Source organism: Vanacampus margaritifer, chromosome 1 (genome assembly GCF_051991255.1).
Source record: "Vanacampus margaritifer isolate UIUO_Vmar chromosome 1, RoL_Vmar_1.0, whole genome shotgun sequence".
Taxonomy (NCBI): Eukaryota; Metazoa; Chordata; class Actinopteri; order Syngnathiformes; family Syngnathidae; genus Vanacampus; species Vanacampus margaritifer.
Window position 1 is genome coordinate 946,786 of NC_135432.1, and position 23,538 is coordinate 970,323.

General features: G+C 45.2%; 1 protein-coding gene and 1 long non-coding RNA gene across 5 annotated transcripts in view; both read left to right on the forward strand.

Moving 5' to 3' along the window:
- Nucleotides 1-12,264: 12,264 nt before the first annotated feature.
- Nucleotides 12,265-14,072, forward strand: LOC144039357 (uncharacterized). Its single transcript, XR_013289419.1, has 3 exons — nucleotides 12,265-12,380; nucleotides 13,362-13,463; nucleotides 13,960-14,072. It is a non-coding gene; the product is annotated as an uncharacterized LOC144039357 (long non-coding RNA).
- Nucleotides 14,073-14,913: 841 nt separating this feature from the next.
- The window catches only part of tns1a (tensin 1a), a 59,434-nt gene continuing 50,809 nt past the window's right edge, over nucleotides 14,914-23,538 (forward strand). The window contains exons 1-2 of one of the 4 annotated variants that reach the window (XM_077567039.1): nucleotides 14,914-15,390; nucleotides 15,762-15,920. In XM_077567039.1, coding sequence (XP_077423165.1) covers nucleotides 15,825-15,920 — 96 coding nt within the window. In that variant the 5' untranslated portion in view covers nucleotides 14,914-15,390; nucleotides 15,762-15,824. Of the gene's footprint in view, nucleotides 15,391-15,424; nucleotides 15,683-15,761; nucleotides 15,921-20,199; nucleotides 21,034-23,538 lie in introns of those variants that run through there. The other 3 variants (XM_077567040.1, XM_077567037.1, XM_077567038.1) reach the window with 3 other exon arrangements.

Genomic DNA, 23,538 nt, shown 5'->3' on the forward strand with positions numbered 1-23,538 from the left:
GTTTAATGTAAGAAAAATACACCTTTGCAAAAATGATTTAATAAAAAAACTGAGAATCTCTGGACAAATAACTGCCTCTAATCATCACTTAAACAGGTGGGATTCAGAGTGTCAAATGTGGCTCTTCCGCGTGCACAACGGTTTCTTATAGTTAAAAAGACCTCCTCTCTTTCATTTGTAGACAAAACATACTCTCTGGTACTTTTCCGTGAGCGATGGCGAAAACAGAGTCAGGTGTGGGTGTTCAAAACAGATTCTGTTCTCAAGGACCAAATGTGTTTTCGCACAAAGCGCTGAGAAGGAACTTTTTTAGACTAAATAGTATGACCCAGTTTAGGTCAGATTATACCGAAATCAACACCATCTGCTCTGCACAGGACACAAAACATTTCGACAAGGTTAATTAAAATGTTAATAATGTGTAACAATAGTTGATATATGAAATTAGGTATTAAAAATGTTATATCTTTCAACGTGCACTGCCCTGCATCAGACTGACAATTGTTTCTATTATGATTAGCCAGTCTTGTGAGCTTGTCATCAATGTTGTCATGCTAGTTAGTAGGATCAAGCAAACCAATTTAAGGGGGGGGGGGGGGGGGGATGGAGACACATGGCCCAAGGAGGGTCCTAATAAATCGTGGTGAGGTTTTGGATAAACGTGGACATCGAAGAGTTCATAAATAAGGTCACACTGGCATCGGTGAATTCTGGAATCTTCTCCAGAATCTTTTGGCAGTCGAATAGTGCAATACAAATTTGATTACGTTTAAAATGTGCTCTCTATCATGGTGGAATATCAATTTTCACATCCTGCGAGATATTTTGCTGCACCACACAAGGAAGCAATACACACACATATTAATGTAAAATGAGTTGACAGATACCGTACTGAATATCTTCAACAACCTTTGTCAGCTTAATGGCGCCCCAACATATTTGAAAAACAAGACATTATTGACAATGACCGCATCCTGGTTTGTTTCCATCCAGCACAGCTTCCGTTTATTGCAACTTGTTCCAGAATTGTAGAACATGCTTTCCTCCACTGGGCGGCAGCACTGCAGTGCCTACAGTTAGTGAGCGCGTGCACGTGGCGTCTTCCGGTGCACCTCGGCTTTATGGAATAAGGTTGCGGCATTCCGGCACAGTTTTCCAATTATCATGACGCATTTTATTGCGCCTCTTCCTACTAACCAAAGAACTAAATAACCAAACTGTCAAACTTCGGTTCAGTTGAGACACCGCCGGGTTTTAAAATTGATTTATTGATTTAAAGTGTCAAAATCCTCTGATAACTCTTAAATGTGAATGTTATTTATTTTTATAATTTCATTTGTCTCCCAGACACAACCAATTGCCTGCTTTTGGCAAAAAAAAAAGAAAGAAAAAAGGTTCACGTCACAAGTCCAAAATGGCGGTCAACTCTCCGTTCATTGAAAAGCGTTGGACTTTACATCCGTGTAATTTGATTAGTGAGTATTATTATGATTTCAAAATGTGATGAAATGTGGTCTAACCACTTTAACAATCTTCCTGGTTGTTATCCTCGTCACAGGCAAAAGCGCTTGCTGTTTGTTTTCAGCGTAAAGGAAGCATTTATTTTGCGTTGTATTGCGGAAATGCTCTGATGTTGACAATTGTCCCTCCAACGACACCAGTGATAAAAGTTGAGCAAGTTGGGGTCCATCATGTTTTTTTTTTTAATATGGAGAGCTCAGTATTGTTCATTCGGTAATTTTACCGATTTGACATGTCATCATCATTGCTCTCTCTTTTTTTAGTATTTGTTTTAAATTTAATTGAATTTTTTATTTAATTTTTTGTATGTGGGTGAGTACGTGTATGTGCGTGCGTGTGTGCGAGTGTGTGTGTGTGTACAGTATGTTCATGCAGCACAAACAGGAAGTCTGCTAACTTATTTTCCAGGTTTTGTCACGTCACCTTCCACATAAACTGTGTTATTGTTACGTTTTAAAGTAAATTATATTCATGGACCAGTTCATGTAGGACAAACCTACTTTCTGCCGCATTTGGAGTCAAACTATCATTCCCAAACTATAACGTATACACAATTGGGAAAGCGGGAAGGTCGCGTACCTCTGGCAGCTATGCTCACGGTGTGGGGTAATATGATGAAGTATGCTGTGTAGCGTGAAATCTGCACGTGCGTGTTGTGTTTGGTTTGGTTTTCCCCGTAGGAGTCGCAGTGCCAGAGCGGCTTCATTAATCTCTCAGCATCATGAGACTCGACCGAAGTCATCCGGCAGCACTCGGGGGACTCTCAGCGTTTACCCTCTGTCCGGGTCACTCTTCACAGACAAGGTGAGAGTTGGACTGGACTTGTCAGCCTTCACAGCAGGAATTGGGCCGTACGTTCATGCAGCGCCACACAAGCATGTGTCATGTTTGCTTTCTATTTTTGCTTGTGTGTCTCCCTTCGTCTTGTTGAGTGTAATCCCGCCCTTCCTGGTGTCAAGCGATCCGTGCGATCCGTGCCCTCCGTGCCACTTGTGTCTTGCTCCAGGTGTGTCTTGTTGTGTCGTTAGTGTGCGTCTATAAAGTCTCCTGCCTCCCCTCAGTCTTGGTTGGATCGTTGTCGCTGTCACCACTGGTGTTTTGTTGTTAGTTTGATTTGTGGTCTTTTCAGATCTTTGTTGGTTTCGTTCACCCAGTACACCTGTTAGTGTTGTTGTTAAGTATAACCTGCATCCCTGCCGTGGTTCTCCTGCCTCCCTGCATTTGGGTCCTCCACTCCGCACCGTGACAGTATCAAAACAAACATTAAACCGTGCACATCACTTGACATATAATTCGCCGCAGGTCCGATTCATCTTATTATCGATGCCTGTGGATTTAGAATGCAATGTCATATAAAGTCCAAATTGCACATTTGATCAGTTTGAAAATCTGCATCATAAATATTTACTCTTCATAATGTTACACAGAGGCATCAGTCTGATTGCATTACAAAATATAAACCGCCTCACATCGTGCAAAGCGATGATGCTCGAAAGCTCACGTTCTCAGCCGCGGTCGTCGAGTGCCCCGAACTAGCCTGTTTTCGGTCTCCTACAGCCAACCAAGGTTATTTTAGAAAACAAAAAGTCAAATAACAACAAAAACTATTTTGTTAACGAAATAAAGAAAAAATTTAAAATCACTAAAACTAACTATAATTATAGCGAAACATCCTTTGTTTTTAGTCTTTGGTAATTCATTTAATTCATGAGCCTTTGGGGTTGATTTTACATGTGATTTTAAGTCTAATTATTTCAAATCAATATTAACCGGAATATGAGGTCGTTTGAAATTTTGTCACACAGAAGTGACGTCATCTAGCATCAGCCAATAGAAAAGCACCTTCAGATGAGGCCACAATTTGGCGCGCTTGAGTTTCGGCTCCAATTCGGCTGCTTTTTCATTTAACTCCGACCAAATGCAATGCTAGGTAAGAAATGTGTTACTTTTTTCTTGTTATCGGGGTGTTTTTTAAACTAAATTTAAAAAACAAAACTCAAAACGAACCAAAGTGAAAATTCCCAAACTATAATAACAACACAGCTGAGGATCGTTATCAGGCTTCATGCAGAGCTTGCTAATTAGCTGATGGTTTGAAACCCCCCCGTGTTGCTTATGGGAGACATGGAAAAGCGTCCGGATGGGGGTACTCGAGGAGCGCGGTTGAGAACCACTGCCATGATCGGGCACCAGCGCCGATCTCGCTCGAGTGAGACGAATGACAGGCCAGCTGCACCGAGCGAGAGGCAGTCGAAGCTGTTTTGGGGTCAAAGCATTTGCACTATAAGGCTTGTACATTCCATAATACTTCTGCAGAAGTACCTAATGAAGGCTGTCATTTTGTCTCTGATACCTGCAAAGCTTCCAGCGAGTATGAGAACAATGCTTGGTTGGCTTGTCACGGAGTAGCAAAATACAGCGGCTAGCATGCTAGTAGACGACAACGCGCTTTCCATTCCACGCTCAAAGGAGCTTTGCATTTATCCGAGCAACAGAAAAGTCAACCAAATAATCACAGAATTTCCACTAAATAAATTTTTGGAATCATCTACCCGTTGAAATTCGGCCTTCCTTGAAAGCAAGTATGCGTGACGTTGTGAAAATCACATCCATTTTGTGCGCTACGCAAAACAGACGCAAGCATGTTCCTCCCGACGCCAAATGGGATCTTTTTGCTTTTGCGTTGCAGTGCGCGCAAAAGTCTGACACGTCGGCCTCAGCGTCATCCGCAGGAGTGAAGTGATGATGTTAACCGCGCGTGTCGGATCCAAGCTTTCACATTATAGCATCCATCTTGGCTTCGCCGCCCCGCCGCTCTTCCTGCTGAGCTGGCACAAAAATGGCTGCCGACCGCCGCTGCTTCTGTTTGTCTTCTAATGAGCTCGCATCCAAATGTTGCCGCGCAGCCCTGGCAGCGGCGCAAAGCAGATGTTGGGCAGACAGCAACGGCAAGTTTAGCTTGAGTGCGTGTATTCCCGTGTGTTACCCTTTGACCTTAGCAGGGAGACTGCTGTGGCATTCAAACAGCGGGCATGTGAGTTGGCTTGGAACTTGGAACATCACAACACAAATGTGCAAATCTGCAATGGGAATGTTTGCAGTAGAAGCCACACATGCTAACACTGGAGTCTTCCCGCTAGCATTAACGCCTCCAGCCTGGTTCGAGTTGACGACTTTCAGCCTGTTTGTGACTTTTGAGGGAGCATTTTTGCCCACATACACACATCAAAATCTGCATTTTTTTTCAATGCCTTTTGCTTCTTTTATTGCATCAAGTTTTTAACCAACATCAGTTCCAAAATCACATTTGTGCAGTTTCTCACTGCTACCTTATTTTTTCTGATATAGCTATTGGTACAGCTTTTTTTTTTTTCAAAAATCTTTACAATAACACGTTCTTGTGCCCCCACGAGTCCAATCACGCTATTCTAATTATGATTGCATTTGCGATACATACCGTAAGCCCAAAAATCCACCCGTTTTTAGCCATCTCAGTGGGCGGCCATTTTGCCACTTGCTATTGACTGAAAATGACATCACAGTCCCTAATGACCACGGCTTAGCTGTTTTCTGGATTTGGTCATGTGACATTCGCAAGCTGATGCTGCAATGGAGGAAGTTGGCTCGTCAGACTGAACCCACTCGGAAAGTGCCAGTTCCGACCTCAAAGTGCTTGAGGCGAATGTAAACAACAAAGATGGCTGATTCCGATAAGTTTGTTGTTGTGCTTCACGCAGTCAGTAAAAGTCACGCTGGGTTACATCATGAGTTACTCATTTCAAATAACTAAATTCATGTTAAATAAAGAGATAACTATGTTTATGATCGCGTAAACTGTTTTACCATTCATAGTTGGTATCTCCATGGGGGGGCGTCACCATTGTTGAGTGACGTGGGATTGAAGCCGGCGGGTGAAGTTGGGGTCCATTTTGTTTTCTGACTTCCCAACTGAGACCTCCCAGTTCAAAGGGGCCTTCCAGTGCACTTTTCGTGGTCTGAGGTCGGGAAATTGCGACTTCCCACCCTCCTTGAATGCAGCATGAGCCCTCAGGTACTGTGATGTCATTTTCACTCGACAGCGAGTGGCAACATGGCCGCCCCCTGAGATTGATAAAAACGGGTGGATTTGGCTGCTCAACTCTTATGCCACAAATGCAATATTAATCAAAATGATGTGTTTGGACTAGCGGGGGCGTAATGAACATATTATTCTAACTAAAATGGTTGAAGTTGAGCTCAGTGGACACAAATGACCAGTAGGTCATCAAGCCTGAGGGTTAAACTTGTATTTTTGACATACTGAGCTGTATTTGTCAGTTTGATGGCAGATGGCGAGCACGGCTATGATTTTCTTAAGGGTCATGAAATGCTTCGCTTTTCCTCCGGTGCCAGTTAACAAGCCAAGCAATGCGGCACTGGAGGTGAAGCTAATGATGATGCCCGCTTTGCGACCATTACATTAGCGTTCCTGTGCGCTGCGCTTAGCAGTTGCATCACAGTGATGATGAGTCCAAACAAAATGGTCTTGTTGTGCGTCGTTTTGTTTATTTTGGATGAGACTAAAATGCCTGCGTGGGATCTCACGTTGACCTTCACATCAAAGCCTGCACAATAACCGTCGTCAGCCAAGAGTGTAATAAAGCTAATGGAGCACGAGGCAGTTGCGAGAATAGGGGGAGGACGCCGCATGGCCGTTCATGCAAGTCTCCGCCTTTTCTCGTCCCCAAATCTGGCTCCACTCTCGCCGCGTGTCAGCGTCAACGTAGCGAGCGTCACGTTTATTCATCTGGGAGCAAAATTCGGCTTTTCTGCTTTGATGTATGCTCGTGCGGAGGCTAGCTTAGCTTAGCGCGCTCCAAATTGAATGCACATGACAAACGTTCCTGCATTCACAGTGGGCGGTTCCAGAGCCGGCCAATCAGGTGGCGCTTTGCCTCTCCGGTTCTGGTTTCCCCCAATGGAAGCTTGAAATCACCTTATCGCACTCCCCGAGACAATTAAGCTCTCTGTTGAATCACCAAGAAGGGACTTTTTTTTTCCAAGCGCGGCAACGCACCCCTGCTCTTGGGCTCCCGCAGTGACAGTTAACAGGATTAGGCACGGCTTACATAAGTGTCTCCCATGGCAACAGAGCGACGGCAGCAAAGGAAAGGCAGGGAGACCATTCGCACCTGCAAAACATCGCCGCCAGTTTACCGCATGTCCATGCGGTAAACAAGTCAGTGGTCATTTTATCTGCCATTTTAAAATTTCCATTCAGTTTTAGTCCACTTTCAATCACGCTTGTTAGTTTTTAACATAGTTTGTCAACAGCGTCAATAGCGACTCGTTAAAGTCTTTTTTTCCCCTTCTGAGTAAAAGTCCAACCTCCAGCCGAAGAGAGACCGAAGTGAATGACTTGTGTCGTCGTTGCTTGAAGAGTGACGTTGCTCACGAAGACGATGTCACGCAAATATACGAATTTGATTGGCCGGCCTGTTTTCGGCCACACCCACTTTCTCGCCAGGCTAATGTGTTTGTGCAAGTTGCACTCAGATTTGAAAAGGGGGGGGGGGGGGGGGGTCACCGTGTGTCACATGACAGTGTCACTGTGACAGATTAGCAAAGAGAGACAAGATTTGACAAAATCATATCATTTTTGTCTCATTTTTCTTCATGAACTAAAATGTCCTTAAAGTTGAGTCCAGTTTTTGTGAAGTGAAGGACATTTCCATCTCGTTTTCATTAGTTGACAAAAATGCTGACTGATTTAGTCCCAGTTATTGTTGACTAGTTTTAGTCCGGTGAAAAATCTTTGTTGACAAAATAATTTTTTGTTTAGTTTTTATTGACGGAATGAACACTAAAACAAATTGTTACTTGAGATGATTTTCCTTGTCAGTGTCACAAAATAAAGAAAGACAAAGTTGCCAGCACGAGTCTGCTCTTCATCTTCTGGTTGCTATTTCGTGTTTCTCGCTCCCTGCGACGGCCGCGCCTCAAGTTGTGTCCCGTCGGATACACGAGGCCTTTAGAAGGGTTGATTTCCCATTAATTCCCTCAGGAGAGTCACATGCGCGCGTTCTGCCTCTCGTGACTGCCGACATTTTTATTATACATTCGCAGTGCATGAGAAAAATCGTTGAATTCATACAGAATTGCTGAATGCGATTGCACTCGATCTCCAGGCCAGGCCGAGCGTCCTCTTTTTTGGGAAATCAAAACACGGCCAAACTACGTCAAATCTGATTCTGAATTCCATTTATTTGATACTCGCTGTCAGCTGCGCCGTTTCCTTCCTTCCTTCCCATCTTGAAGTTGCTGGCAGCCGATTGGGCCGGTCCCAGATAGCTGGTCCTGAGTGAGCTTTTGGGATCAACTGTTTGGAGCTTCACTGTCACTTTGCATCCAAGTCCAGCGCTGCCATTGGTGACGAATGCGTATAATTAGAAGGGGTAGGTGGTACGATTGATTCCTCGGCCCATTTATGGAAGGAGGGCTCTGCAGATTTCTGAGCGCAGCGGACAGAATGAGGTGATTAATTCACTCCGAGATATCAAAGTCTCAACATTCTCTCCCAAGCAATCGAGGCTGCAATGCACGGCTGTGTTGTTTCTCTCTCAGTTGTTGGCAGCAACCTTTCCCGCATGAGCGGCTTTCACCTTGAGACGCCCCCCCCCCCCCCTGGCGCTGGTGTGTTTGCCCACCGCAAGGGGGTCTTTAACCTACATAGGTAGCAACATTAGCGCAGCTAAAAGCGTGCCACAAACGCGACTGGAGAACAGCCAAGTCAGCAGCGGGATGCAAGCTAGCAGTCATGTTCGGACGCTCGGGGGGAGGGGGGGGGGGGGGATTGGGTAGGGGGTACGCGTGCCTTTCGGCTCCGCTTCTTCTTTCCTGCTGCCGCCTCCAAGGACTCATTTTGATTTCACACATCCCAAACTGTGTCTACAGTGACCTTGACCGACTTTGAAGTCGTTGCATGTTTATGTCCACTTGACATGTATTTACTGCCAGGTAGCCAACACTGTGCCACGGCCTCCTATTGGCAGCAAAAGCTGCGGCATGTGGAAGATTTAAAGGTGCGGAGTGAAGTTGGGGGTCGATTTTCATTTGGCCCGGCGCTGCAGCTGATTGTGGCGATAACTGTTGAAGCGCATCGCGTCGCTGTTGTCTGGCTGCTGCCGGTTGGGCCTTATCAGGGGCGTGTACATTGCTGATTACCTGCAGCTTTCTGCGGCTGCACCGACATCAGCCATCCTTGCCTGGACCGTTCAAGCAAGACAGTAAAGGTGACAAAGGGACATACGGGGAATTATGATCACGGGGCCTTTGGGAGCAGGAAAATCAGGTCACAATACAAATTCGTAATTTGCTTGGAAATGCGGTCACTGACAATGTTGTGCTTCGTTGGGCTGACGTCAGCGAGATTCAAGTCCTACTCACTAATCATTTGAATGAGACTGTGATAGTGCTGTCACTATTGAATATGTTCAGAATCGAAAAATCTTTCGATTATTCGACTAATCGGATTCATTTTAATTTTGCGTCAAAGTGTATTACACATTTCCCCTCTGATTACTGTTGAACTCATTTGCTCAAGTACATCCATCCATCCATTTTCATAACCGCTTGTCCTCACAAGGGTTGCGGGGTTGCTGGAGCCTATCCCAGCTGTTCTTCGGGCAGTAGGCGGGGTACACCTTGAACTGCTTGCACGGGGAGAACATGCAAACTCCACCCAAGGAGGCCAAAGCCCGGACTCAATCTCACGTCCTCTGCACTGGGAGGCGGACATGCTAACCAGTCAGCCACCGTGCCGCCGTATAAATACATTCGATTTGAAATATTACCAGTGTCCCAAAGACGGATTTATACAGTTTTTTTTATGCTAAAGCATACAGAAGGCAGCCTCTGAACTGCAGAGAACTCTTGAAGCAATGGTAGTTATTACAAAAACGGCCAGGAGGTGGCATCAGAGTATAAGAGATCAAGCAGGGCCATGCGGCAAAAAAGCTTTTTCCCAGTGTTTTCAAGAGATTTCTGAATAATGATGAGACTTAGCTATTTAATACTAATTGCTGCAAAACGGAAACAGATAGAAATGAAATAAAATAAAATAAAAAATAATAAATTAAATAGAAACAGATGTTTACAAATGTCTCATTTTGATTCATCACAGAAGATTGTCAGTCTTCTTTCATGAAACAGAAATCAGTCAATAATTGTTCACTGTTGATATGCTGAAATCTGAGAATTTGGACAATTTTCAATTAAAAAAAAGGCTCCAAACGATTATTAAATTTGTTGTCCATTAATTTCATCATCAATTACTTGTCAATTAATCTATTAATTTTGACAGCTCAAAAATGAAGGGATGGGTACAACATATGCTCAAAGTAAAAAACGGGCTTTCACCCTTTGCCGAGGAAAGGAACCATTTGCCAACCTGCATTCTTAAAAATGGACCTTACACTCCTCTCCATAAGGTTGTAGCAAGGGATGTTGGTGGGCCGAGGGTATTTTATACGTCCCGAAATGACCTGACAATTTGGTGGCTGAAAGCACACTAGACTTTAGACCAGTCGAAACCAGGTCTAAGTTGTGGCGCAGGTGGTGTAATGTGATTTGGGTGAATTTGAACCAGACACAGGCAGACAGATTCTGCGCTCTGTTGATACTGTACATTTGGTGGATGTCATTGTATTGATGCATCCAATCATTGAAATAATCAATCACTGAATGAGTCATCATTGTCATCATCTATTATACATTCTATTTATTAAAACACTGCCCTGGGCCGCGGCAATTAGAATGGAGTGGAAGGTAGTTCACTTTTTTTTTTTTTTTTTTTATTTTTTTACTTCTTACGTATATGAAAATACCAAACCCAAAAAAACCTCAAGCAATGCAAACACTTTTGAGCAAAGATTCCCAGCATGTCCCACGCTCTCCTCCCCCCTCCGTCGTCCACGAAACGATAGGATGTCGCTGAAGCGGGGCAGGCGGGGAGGCCCGGCTGAATAAGTGAGTTTACCTTGGCAGTCGGCCCCGGATGTGTCACCACTCATGCTCCTCCGCCTTAAGTGCATCTGCGTCCCCTCACATCATTTGGCCCCGTTAAAGACAAAGCTGTCGCCCGGAGTTTTAACTCGGCAGAGACGAGCCGTGCGTGGGAACGCTCTGGGCGGGTCCTTCACCCTGACCCGCACATCGCTTGTATGAAACATCATCGTCGTCGTCTCCAGCCTGAGACGCGTGCGGTGTGGATCACTCGGCATCCACTGAGCCCCGCGGGATTTATCGAAATCGGGATCAAAGCACATTGGGCGAAGGGACAAAATTGCGTGACGTCGCCGCGCAAAATGACGTTTTTCCATACAAAATGGTGTCACCGTGTTGGGAGTTGTTGCAGATGAAGTGCTGCACAATAAGTCGGAGAAAGAGAGAGAGAGAAAGAGAGAGAGCGAGAGAGAGAGAAGGGCATCAGCAGAAGACAAAAGGTTGGAATGGAATTGAAAAAGGAGGGAATGAGAGGATAAGCGAGAGAGAAGTGGAAGACGGATGAGTCAGCACATTAGTGAATGATGAGGTGTGTGATGGGACCTAATCTGGTGTCTGCTCCATACAGTACAGACTGTGTGCTCTGAATGTGAATGGGATGCTGGTGCAGGAACAGGAACAGAGCGCCGTGTGGGCGGCTAGCAAATGGTCTGCCTGTCACTCACAACGCTGGACAAGCCATTGTGGAGAGACCAGGACTGAGGACTGAGGTACACCCCCCAAATACAGTTTGTTTATTAAACATGTATATATATTTTTTTTTATAACAAACGTTGATATAGAAAAATCTGATTTTTGATAGTCTTTTGAGGTAATAACCTCATAAGCCAAATTGATAATTGCCATTGACTCAAGGGAGTTCTTCACATGATCAATCTAAAACTTCACCTGACAGATCTGTTCGGGAAAGGAGGGCCATTCTGTACAATACTCCGATCTGATTGTACAACTAGTTTGACGTCATCGGTAGGCGACCCCGATAGGATCTGGCAGCCCGATCACATCTGGTACTGACACACGGTACCGGCTTTTGCGTTGGCCCAAGCATTCCCGATCCATTGACAAATTGTGGCATAACTTGCATGCTGCTGCCTCCCAGTCTTGGTAAAGCTGTGTTCGCCAGCCTCCCGGAATGATAACAAACTCTGCGTTCATTTGCCCAACTTTATTTTTCACAGCGGCTGAGAGATATGCGCATTTGACTCACGAAGATAAGGAAGGAAAGGTGACGCGTGGGAAAAACCAATCTGGTGTCTTTACTACGTGGTGTGATCGGTTTAGCTACACTTCTCAAAGTGACTTTTGCGATGTCTGTTGCTGTAAGTGCACGTTGTTCAATAAAGCATTAAAAAAAGGGAAACAATACACGACTGTATGTAGTAGTTTAGCCCGGACACCCCTTTTACATTTGGTATGTTCCGTCTCCCTCACTCCCTGCGCGAGCACACCGCTCTGTTTTGGAGGGAGCTGTCAATCAAACTATTAACATGTAAGTGGCTCGTTAAGATCTGAAACAAGCAAAAAAGACCAAAAAAGCCACATGCTCACTGAACATGCATGCTTTAGCGCCATGGCATAAGTTTGAACACAACAAATCACGATTGGCAGAGCGAACACGTGGGGGGGGGGGGGGGGGGGGGTGCTGTAGAGGGAGAGGAGGGGCCTGGAGAAGGAGAGGAGGGGCCTGGAGAAGGAGAGGAGGGGCCTGGACAACTCGCCACCAACTTGAAGACTCTACCGAGGATTCAGGTGGCGGAGCGCTGTGGTCACAGATTGGCGTGGGTTCGCTTCCCAGCCTGGGAACTGACACTCATAAGGTAAGACTTTCTTGTCTATAATAGAATAAGTGCGGGAAGGGAAGTTTCTCACAGTGTTTGGGCCTTGGGCCACACACAAGGTGCACTTCTACGGTGGCCCTGAAGTGCGATAAACAAAAACGTGAACACGTCTGCAAACCAAAAAACAAAACCTAAATCAAAAACACAAATGAAACACAACATCAAAAAACGAATTAAAAACTCAAATGAAACAAAATAAAAAAAAATCACGAAATGGAAACATAAAAAACAAAACAAAATACAAATCAAAAACACAAAACAAAATGGGAACACAAAATACAAAAAACCAACTGAAACACAAAAATGAAAACAACTAAGGTCATCAAAATATAAAACAAAAAAATCGCAAAACAAAAAATAATTGCAAACACAAATGAAACTAAAACAATCACAAAAATATAATCACAAATGAAATAAAAAATTTTTAACAAAAAACAAAAAATTAATTACAAAAAGCCAATCAAAAACACAAATGAAACAACAGCAAATAAAAATTAAAAAATTACAAAAACAAAATGTAAAAACGAAAGACCAAACGTAATCACAAATACAAACAAAAAGCGAAAGAAAAAACAAATAAAAAGAAAAAACTCAAACAAAAAAATTAAAACAACTAAAAAGGTCATCGCAAACACAAATCTAAAAACCAAAAGCAACAAAAAGTGCAAACACAAAAATACGAAACAAAAAAAGAAATCGCAAACACAATTTAAAAAAACACACACAAAAATGAAATCAACGACAAGGTAATCACAAACACAAATCTAAAAAACACAAAATATGAAACAAAAAATAATAGCAAAAAAAACACGAGCACAAACCCCGAAACACAAAACATTTGCTGATCTTTTGGAAGGTCGTCCACTTGTAGTCTGGATTGTGGTCATTTTCAGCGTTGTCTCGTTGCAGATCATCTGCTTCACCGCGGAATGATGAAGCTCCATTCTTTTTTTTTTTTAGATGACTTTCTAGCATTGCCCAGTCCGATGTGCCGTCACTCGCCACTTCCTGACATTTCTCTTCCTCTCAGCATGACTGACCTGGATGGCTTCACCCGGCCGGGTAAGACGTGACGTGCTTTTGTCTCCGTTTCAGTTTCTTGGCTCAACCTCTCGTGTCATTGGTCCATTTCGGTGGTTGCTTTGGTTACCAATTTGTCTTACCTGATCCTACTTGAGTGATTGTTTTAAGCAATGCAGCTCAGGGTTCGCTTAATTTTGCACCTACATGAATTGACCGAAAACTCTTTTTAATGAAGTTTTGACTACACGATGGGTTAAAAAAAAGAACAATGCATTGGATTGATAAACATAAACCTGTTATTTCATATAGAATATAATGGTTCAGATTGAACAACACAATCAGGTTGAAACAATTGGAAAATCCAAATGACTCATATTAATTAGCCACTCTTATAAGGTTTACCAAGTTGTAAACACTCTGTTCCTTATGATGGTCAGTTGCTATGCAGTTCCTACACGCCCATGTCAGTTTGTCCCGTCACTCTCATTTGACACGATAGGACTTTATGATGTCATATCCATACTTGTTTTTGCAGTTCTGGCAGCCCTCGGTTTTCCGCACTCTCACGGGTGGGCAGCGTGACAAGCAACCCAATCGAAGTCAGCAGTGATTATGCAAGTTGCTTATGCTTAATGAGGACCATCAGCCCATTGCCAAGTGAGCAGAGAATACCTGGCTGGTTTTCTTTCTGTCCATGTCCAGCACTGCTATGCAGGCGCAATTTCTTTTTGGTCGTGTATAAATGGAAGGACAGGACCGTCATAACGTTGTGTATTTATCGTTGTATAGACATCACACGATCAAAAGTATTGGGACATCCCGGGATTGCACTTTTCAATCAATCAATTATTGAAATGATTAAGGGTTCTTAAGTTCTTCTACATCAAACCGTACCGAAGGGAAACGATCCTGTGGCCCTGCCGCCATTTTGGCAAGCCCAAATGCCTCCTTCCCATCGCCAGCCCAAAAGCATCTTTTGATTGCCGTATTGCTTCCATATGGGCTCGCGTTTTGCCCCGCTACCCAACCCTCCTCCGCATTTGGCATCTCCCCGCAGGCTGGATGTGCTGGTCCACGCACACACTTGCGTATCTGCTTTGATGTGTTGTGATTGCGTTGGTGTGCTGGTGACGCCGGCGGTGGTGCACTGGGTCGGTCGGGCTGGGAAAAGGGGGGGGGGGGGGGAGAGAAAAGCCTTCTGCAGTGGAAATGTGCTCCTACTGAAGCGTAGAGAGACTGCAGCACCAGTCAACCAGCCCGTGCACCACCTGCAGTCCTCGGCTCGCGCGCGTGGACGTGTGTGCGTGATACCAATGTGTGTGTGCGTGTGTGTGTGAAAGCGAGTGAGAGAGACGGGAGGATAACGGAGCGAGACACAATGATTCAATATCTCTCTTCTCGCTCCTTCTTTTCCATTCAGCCCAATTGTGCTCTAACGTCACAATCATCTGGTTGCACATTGCGCATATTGGCTGTGTGTGTGTGTGTGTGTGTTTTCATCAGTGCTCTCCAAGCACTCGCTGCCTTCCACGTCTTTGTTTTGTCACTGCTCTCCCCTCCCGATGTCTCCCATCCACCCATCTTGACTCGCTCACTATTTGACGCACGTCAAGCCTTCATCTGCACGCTCCATTACGAGCCACGTACACTTGTTTTCTTCTTCCAATCTTCTCATTTCCCATCCTTCTCTTTTGCCTTTTCCACCAAAGCATACACACTTTTTTTTGCTCCCTTCCACCCCCTCCCCTTGCTGGCTGAGTAAGTGCTGCAGCATCACTGCGTGTGCGTGCGCGTGTGTGTTTGAGAAAGAGAGAGAGAGCGGCAGCGGCGTGCGAGAGTGAGAGCGCAAAGCACCGGGAATCCTGAGCCTGGAGGGGAGCCGTGCGATGAGAGGGGGGCTCTTCAGCCTGTGGATGGATGTGCCAGGACAGCGCTTTTTTCAATGTGATTTCTTCTTGTGCCAAAGGCAAGTGCTGTGTGTGTGTGTTGGGGGAAAAGGGGGGCATGCCTTCGTATGTGTGTAACCGTGTCGTGGATTAGTGGCGGACTCGTCGCATGATGCAGCCGCCGATGCTCATGACACTCCAACTGATCCAGACTGGCTTGGGAGGCAGACGGGACCAGGGACGGATGGACAGACAGCAAGACGGTTGCATGGCTTTGGCTTGTGCCAAACCATCCAACCAAGGGGTCTTATCCAATTTGGGGGAATTGTAGCTTTTTGCAGTCGGCCATTACAAATTGGAATTTGCAGACAGGTAGTTGTTGGACTGGGAGATCATTGTTTGTGAAGGGTGTTTTTTTTTACGTTGTCTTTCTTTTTGGTGGGGGTTACAGGATCCTACCCTGGAGCCCGGCCGGAAATAAGGGGCTCGCAGACAAGAGGAACGAAACGCAGGCATGGCTCGCCTCAACTGGTGCTTGGCTGCCGTCATCAGCTGGGGCAAGTTCCTCTTCGCGTGCTTCTTCCCACTGCGGGGCTCCAAGCGAGACAAGGTAAGACCTCCCCCAAGGCTGAGGAGGGATCTCTCGCTTCCATGCATCGCATCATTCCATGAGGGGTGGGAAACATTCGCATCTCCCCCGCCAGAGAGTCATTTTGCAAAGAGCAAACATTGGGAAACAGCAGGATCCAAACGAAGCCAAGCGTCACGTGCTGACGGACCAAAACATGCGAGTGGTGCGAGCGCATTGAGGGGGTAGCGGTCATGCTGGGACCTCAGGACGTGATAGTCCCTCTAAGTGCTGATTCAAGGTCAGTGTTCCATCTCAACGTGGTCTCCAGGCAGCTGCTCCACATTTACAGTAGATGCGCTCGTGTTTTGGATTCGCCACTCGCCGCCATCAACCGGACAATCGGATGAACGCGGTCACCTTTCTTGCAGTCCACCGTTATCTGCATTGCACGTCATGCCGTTGGCACGGGACACACTTTCATCCCGTTGCCACGTTTTGCCACAGCGCACATGCTCGAGCGATAAAGGCCGGACGCAGTTGATGGAATGCTTTCGTGCTCATCGAAACCCAAGCCAATCTTTTGGGGGTTTTTGTGCCACAGGTAATTGTGATGATGAATGACATTTTGCACGAGGCCACCGATGAGCTCATCTTCTTACGGGAAGCGTCTCCTGGCTGCTTTGATGGCAACCGCCTAATTCAGACCTTTGACATCACGGAATGCGATGAGTCCATCTAAATCTTTCAAACTTCAAATACGAAGCTTAATATGAAGCGATCGCGCATGTGCGGTGCTGCATGCGCCCATCACATAAAACCTCCTACTGGCACCAAAATCCAACCCCCCCCCCCCGCCCTTCTGTCCCCCCACACTCAATTGCCGCAGCTCCTTATCTCAACACCCGCGCTCAATCCCAGCGCGTCTGCGCGTGTGCGCATGTGTGTCAACGTTTTGCATGAGGACTTTGCTTGGCGGCTCGCGCGGGCTCGTCGGTTGATATCGGCACGGAGGTGTGCAATTTCATCAACGCTCAACATTGTGCTGCACTTTTCAGTTAAGTGGTGCATTTTGGGAGTGCAATCCAAAAAAAAAATGGGTGCAATGATGTAACACTCTTAGCCCCCTCCCTCCAGTCTAGTTTGATGGCTCCAGCTGCAGTGCCAGAGCTCATCATGTGACTGACTGGGAGGTGAAAGTGGAGAGGTAAGGCTCGGCGTCTTCCCCTCCGAGGACTGCTGTGAGCTGTTCAGTTTCCAAGGCAACCGAGCTCACACGGTCCCAGGCCTGGGTTATGGCAGAAGATGTCGTAACAGTGAGACGGGGGGAGAGGTGGTGGTGGGGGGGGGGGCGATGATGTGCAGAGGTTTTTCCGTTGCTATGGTGACGCCATGGTAGCGCATACATGTGGATCCCTTTATCTTCATTTTCCGCTCCTTCTTTCTCTTGTCTGGCATCCTAATTCAGTTTCTTGCTTCTCGTTTGAAATCGTCACCTTTTCTTTTGATGTCCTTTTTCTTGTTATCATCTAGTATCGTATTTGGAGAGTGGGAGTTCTTATGATTTTGCCCCTACATTGAATTTGAGGTTGAGGCAATCGGCTTTAATAAAAGTGATTTTAAAAAATGTCACATCATATTCAGGAATTCGAGTCATTTAATGCAGAATGACAATTATCAGGGGCTCAAATGTTGATTCGGACGTTTGACATCAGCAATCTTCAATTCATTCCTGTCTCAGCTTATTTCAGGTGCAACACTCTGGACTTGTTGCCAGCCGATCACAGATGAAATGAATATTCATCAAGGTCTGACTTTCCTCCCCTGAGATGATTTTCCAGACATTCACGTGTGCTAGCTTCACTTTGGTGGTTCTTCCTGGCCATCAATCAGGAAGTGAAATTCTCGACCAGGTTAACGACAGGCCATTGACCTGCTTGCTGTTGGAAAAAATATCCCGTGGATTTCATTCAATTGCGGTTTAGGGTCATTTTCCGGCAGCTTTATGGTTGAAGCACAGTTTGTTATAATTCACTCATTCATTCCTTTGCCTAAATGTAAGAATGTATTAGCCCGCCTTGCAAATATGAGTTTCTTCTTTCGGGAATGACATCATCAACAAGAAGCATGTTCATACCCACTGCCTCCATCATGTTTGGCACATGATGTGGTATGCTTTGGATCATACGCTATTCCTTTCTTTCTCCATACTCTTCCTATTCCAAATCAGAATCGGGTTTTTCAGAACAACAAAGACTTTCTACAATATCTGCTTTCATTTGACTTCCCTGCGTATGAAGGTTAGCAGGCTGGTTTGCACATTTTTGTGGATCCTGTTTCTTTATTTACATCCGTGAAAACTTACATGATTTTTTCCCCACTTGTTCATCAATAAAAACATTCACTCAAAAGACATCCATGTCATTTTCTTTTAATGGTCGCATTTTCGACATGATCTTCAACCGATAAACGACACTTTTAACTTAATGAATCATTTACAAAAATGTCAAATGTCCAAATACATTTGAATTCCTAAAAAGTAAATGACATATTTTTACAAAAGCTCACAAAATAAAGTTCACGTTGTGGCTTTTTCGACATCATGCATGCTCCACCAATGCCCAGATGAGTAGGAAGAGCCCTGACTGTTTTACTCTGACTGCATCAATCAGCTGAAATCTTCCCTTTATAGTCGAGCGTGCGGACCCTCACACGCCACAGTTTCTTTGGGGAGGGGAGGGGCGGAGTTTTTCTTACCTCATTAGAAGTCATGTCTCGGTTTGTCAACTTGTGGCTGTCGATTTAAGAGGGTGCGCGTACTCGCACGTGCACCCAGAATGAGCCTGGCAGATGCTGCAGTTATGCTTTGGGCCAGAGGTGGCAGTCGCGAGTCAAAAAGTGACAAACCAAGCGCACAAAGATCCTTCAAAGTGGAATCTAAACGTCAGTCATATGCTGGTTGTTTTATTTCCGATCCAGTTCAAATGGTGTCGTAGCAGAACCACAAAAAAACGCTGCCATTGTCCAAAGACTTCTGATCCAAGCGTATTTATTGCTCTTCCTCCTTCCTTTGTTTCCAACTCTATTCTTCCTCTCTTGTTGTTTCTTTCCTCCGTTCCTTCTCCGTAATCTGCTTTTCATCCTTTTCATAAACATTTGTCATCTTTCCTTTTTCATCCTCTGATCTGGACTTTTGCGTATTCTTTTGACTAATGCGGTGCCGAGGCCGCATATTGGCCTCACATTGGTCGTATTCGTACGTTGGTGACCCTCCGCGATGAATAATGTCCGCCACTTGCGGGTGAGCGGCATGCGGCTCGACTGCACATTTGGTCCCTGAATAGCTTGCAATATTCTGGACTGGCACTCCACATGATGGATGCTTTCTTATTCTTCCATTAAAGCTTGAATGTGACGGATTCCTCAGTAAGCGATAAGGAAGGCTACCTTTGCTCTTCTCCTTTCATTGTTGCAAATAAAACCCAAATATTTGCACATGGGATTTTGGGTGTGCCCTAAAATTTGGCCTGCTGCGGTGTGACCTCACCATAAAAGTGTTGCGCTGAAAAAAAAAACAGCACTCCCATAGAAGTGAGCCACTCTTTGCTCTTTAAAATCTCCAACCAACCCGAGGCAAATTGTACTCAATGCATTGAGCTGTACTGTATGTGCAGGCACGTTTAGCAACCAACGTTTGCCGGAGGCCACTAGAGGCCGCTAGCTAGCCAGAAGACAATGTTTAGCTGCCGGCAAATACAATGTGGCACGCATCACACGTCGGCTCCAAAACATTTCACAACATCGTCATTAGCTTCGAGTGTCCGTTAGTTGCGATCGTGTTTGCAGTGCACACCGTATGCACGCACACACGCAGATGTGTCAGGTCGGCCCCTGGACCGAGGTACCTGTTACAGTGCAAGTGATGAAGTGCAGCAGCGATCAATACAGTTTTTTTTCCCCCTTCAAAATGAATTGGCTCTTTGCCCTTTGTGTGCTGTGATGTCATGTGGATTCATTACTCGGCTTTTTGTTGACGTTCAGAAGGAAGTCGCAAAGTCACCCATAAAGCGCACGCGTTGGACCTCATCTCGTACCTTGTTCTGCAAATGTTTAGCCTCCTAATAGCATTTGATAAGCTCCTGATTTGCGGACTTTTCCAAGTGAGTCTGGTAGGGATGGACCAGCCGATTATCCGTGCCGATATTGGGCATTTTGGTGCATTTCGGTATCGGCCTTTTAAAAAAATCTGCCGGCTGATCAAAGGTCAAAGCATTTGAAACTTAGGGAGCTATTTATTGACATTTTCAGTTGACTTTATAAGAGACGCTGCTGACCCTGGGAACCTTTTGTTTTTGGTCGACATCAAAACAAAGAAATGTGAACGTTTCAGGTATTTTGAAATGTTGGTCTTGTCTGTCTACAATGGGGGGGGGGGGAAATCGACATTTTGAAAAGTCGGAAAAATGGTTCAATAAACGTGCTTTAAGACATTACAACAAAGCAAATGTTGGCATTTGTATTGAAAACATTTTTGGACGCCAATATTTTCCCCCCCCTTTGTACTGCAGCACCTCCATCACCTTCTATGTTTTCCAGCTGCCGACACGGCTCGGGTGTGGCCTGGGCTTCATGTGAGCTTGTAAATAAAACATCTGTCTGCCACGGTCATTTGTGCCTGTCTGGATTTTGGAGGGAACAAGTTGAGGTCATTAAGGGTAGTTAAGGAAGGAAGGAGTGGGCAGTGAGACAGTCTAACAAAGATGAGGGAGGGAGAAACATCTCCTGCCCCCCCCCCCTTTTTTTTTTTACCCTTCATAGAATAAAGTGGCAGTAGTTGACAGGAGCGTCCGGCAGAAGTGGCGGAGACGCGCAGAGCGAGGGAGCCGAGCATGAGAAGGACGGCGCTCCGATGGGGTTCGACCGACTGATCATTTCCCCCCTCCAGCATTTGTGACCCCCCCACATCTGCTATGGCTCACAATTGCCATCGGAGCCTCAACGGCAGCGCTGGGACCATTTGGGAATATTGCGTATTTGTCGTATGAGCTGGAAAGGCGCCTTTTCTTGGGTCAGGATGCCGTCTGTGTCTCTCTCTCTCCCCTCTGCTCTGGCCGGACGGGCGAGGACATGGGTCTGCCTCTCCTGCATGTTTTGGGTAAGACATTTTTTTGCTGTTTGATGGATTCGTCATTTTCTTGTCAGATTGCCCAAATTGGACGAGTTACAAGATTGTCATTTGGGTTACGCTAGACTCCAAAGTTCCTTTCGTCATCTTTGATTTAACTGCGTATGCCAAAAGTCCATCTTCTGGCCAGGGCTGATGTAGTCGCTGCTTTGTGGTGACTGTCAGCGTTGTGTCCGGGCGGCCGCTGCATGCACCGGAGCTATTTCTGTTCTCTCCTGTATAATTTAATCTGCTTGGCCTTTCCTCCGATGTGGGACTGACTGAGTATGTCGGCAAGCGGGACGTGCGCCGCAACGGACGTCCATGTTGGACAAGAACATGCAGAACGTGAAGACCCGCCCACCTCACTACACGTGTCGGTTATTCTTGGTGATGGTCGCGCATGAACTCGCTTTAGATTTCCAGCTTTTCCGCAGTGGATTTCGATGGATTCTTGATCTTTCATCGTTGACTATTGTGCGACGATGCGTCCGGCGAGGCTTCTGCCCTACTTTCGAGTCTTGCAGTAAGACGAGAGATTGCAGAAGTGGAGAATGTGGCATGCAGCGGGAGACTTTGTAAAGGCGCAATCCGACATTAGCGACGGCCACTGCATGCTGAAGGATGTAAACGGAAGACAGCGAAGGACGAGCGTCCTGAAGGGTTGCGAGGAGAAACGCGCAAGAGTGACGTGCGAGAGGCTGGTTGTGAGAAAGCTCCCCAAATACACGCTATTAATGATTTATGGGGCCCATGCATGGGGAGTGAATATTAAATGTGATGCGCTGACACAAGCAGCGCTTCTACTGTAGCTTCTACTGTGTGCTCGTTGCTAGCAAGCAACGGATTTTTTTTCCCGTTTCTTTGAAATATATGGCCTGAAAACGCAGCCGTGGCAAGACTGCAGGCTGACGTTTGCCAGATCTGTCACGTCTTCAGTTGTCTAACAGAGTCCCTTATTGACTCCAGCAAATCCCTGGAGAGCTGCGAAAATCAATCAGGCTTTGATTGGACTTCTACAGCCGTGCCACACCTGTGAGTATGCGATGGTGTGTGTGTGTGTGTGTGTGTGTGTGCGTGTGCGTGCGTGCGTGCGTGCGTGCGTGCGTGTGGCACACGCGCGCACTCTAGAACAACGGATGTGTCGCTCGTCAATCGTTTCAAGAGTTGCGTGTCCTGACGACAACAACACCGTTCTTCAGCTTCATGCTTTTAACCAGAACCGGGATACCGGTCCACCTCTGATTTGTTCAGGTTTTGAAACAATATTTTTTCCAACAAATTCATTCATGAAAATATAAATCTCTTTTGGGTCAAATTGTTCCTTGTAGACATTGTTACATTGTAAGACATAATAACCCCAAAACAAAATGAGGCTCTGAATGTGTCAAATGAGAAAATGTCACTTGCATCGTATTGCGCACGCCAAAGTTAATTCTTTGATGCTCATTGAACTGAGCTCCCGTGAGGTGTGTTGAGTGTGTGGAATCAATATATTGTGACATTACGGTGGGCGGAACTCTGTCATTTGAACTTTAGGCTTGTTAAACGCAGCTCGAGCCTTTCCGCCGCGCAAAATGCTCAATTTGCTCACATTGCACTGTTTCTGCTTCCCACATTCAAATACTTCCATACTGTAGACGTAATCATCGTTACATGACGCTCGCAGAGTCCTTTTCAAATAGCCCAAGCCCCTTTGACCTCAGGGAAGTTGTATATTTTTTTTCCCAGCACTAGAACAAAGTGTAATAGTGCATCCACTACAGTAGGTGGCAGTGGCACTCTCATTGTCAGAGATTGTGCCAGCAATATTAGCTCCTTTGAAGAGGTGAACACAAATGATACTCATTATAGCTAAATATTTGTTTCTTCCTTTGTAACAAAAAAGATTAGTGATTAGATAGATTGAGTGAGAAAATAATTGCTCGAGCTTCACGTTGGCTTCCCACGACAGCTACCAGGATCCTCCTCCACTGGCTGTGTTTACTTTTGCTAACTGTGTTGCTAAGTATATATATATATATATATATATTAGGCAGTACCTCTGGAATATTTTGTTGCTTTATAGCCCTTAAAACATGTAAAATAATATAAAAATGAAATCAAAAACAAATACAATTTTTTGTTGTTGTTGTAATCCAATCTTTTCCCCCGGATTCCGATCAACTGAAATTATTTCCGATTAAGTGATCAGGATCGGGACATCTCTACTTTAGATTAATATTTTGCAAATATTTGGTAGCCCTTAAAACATGTAATATAATATAAAAATGAAATCAAAAACAAATAAAAATTTTTGTTGTTGTTGTAATCCAATCTTTTCCCCCTGATTCCGATCAACTGAACTTATTTCCGATTAAGTGATCAGGATCGGGACATCTCTACTTTAGATTAATATTTTGCAAATATTTGGTAGAATTCCAACTTCAGATGGTACACTGTGTTGGGATCTTGATTTTGTTCCAGCTATGCTAATAGTAATAGAATAATGCTGTC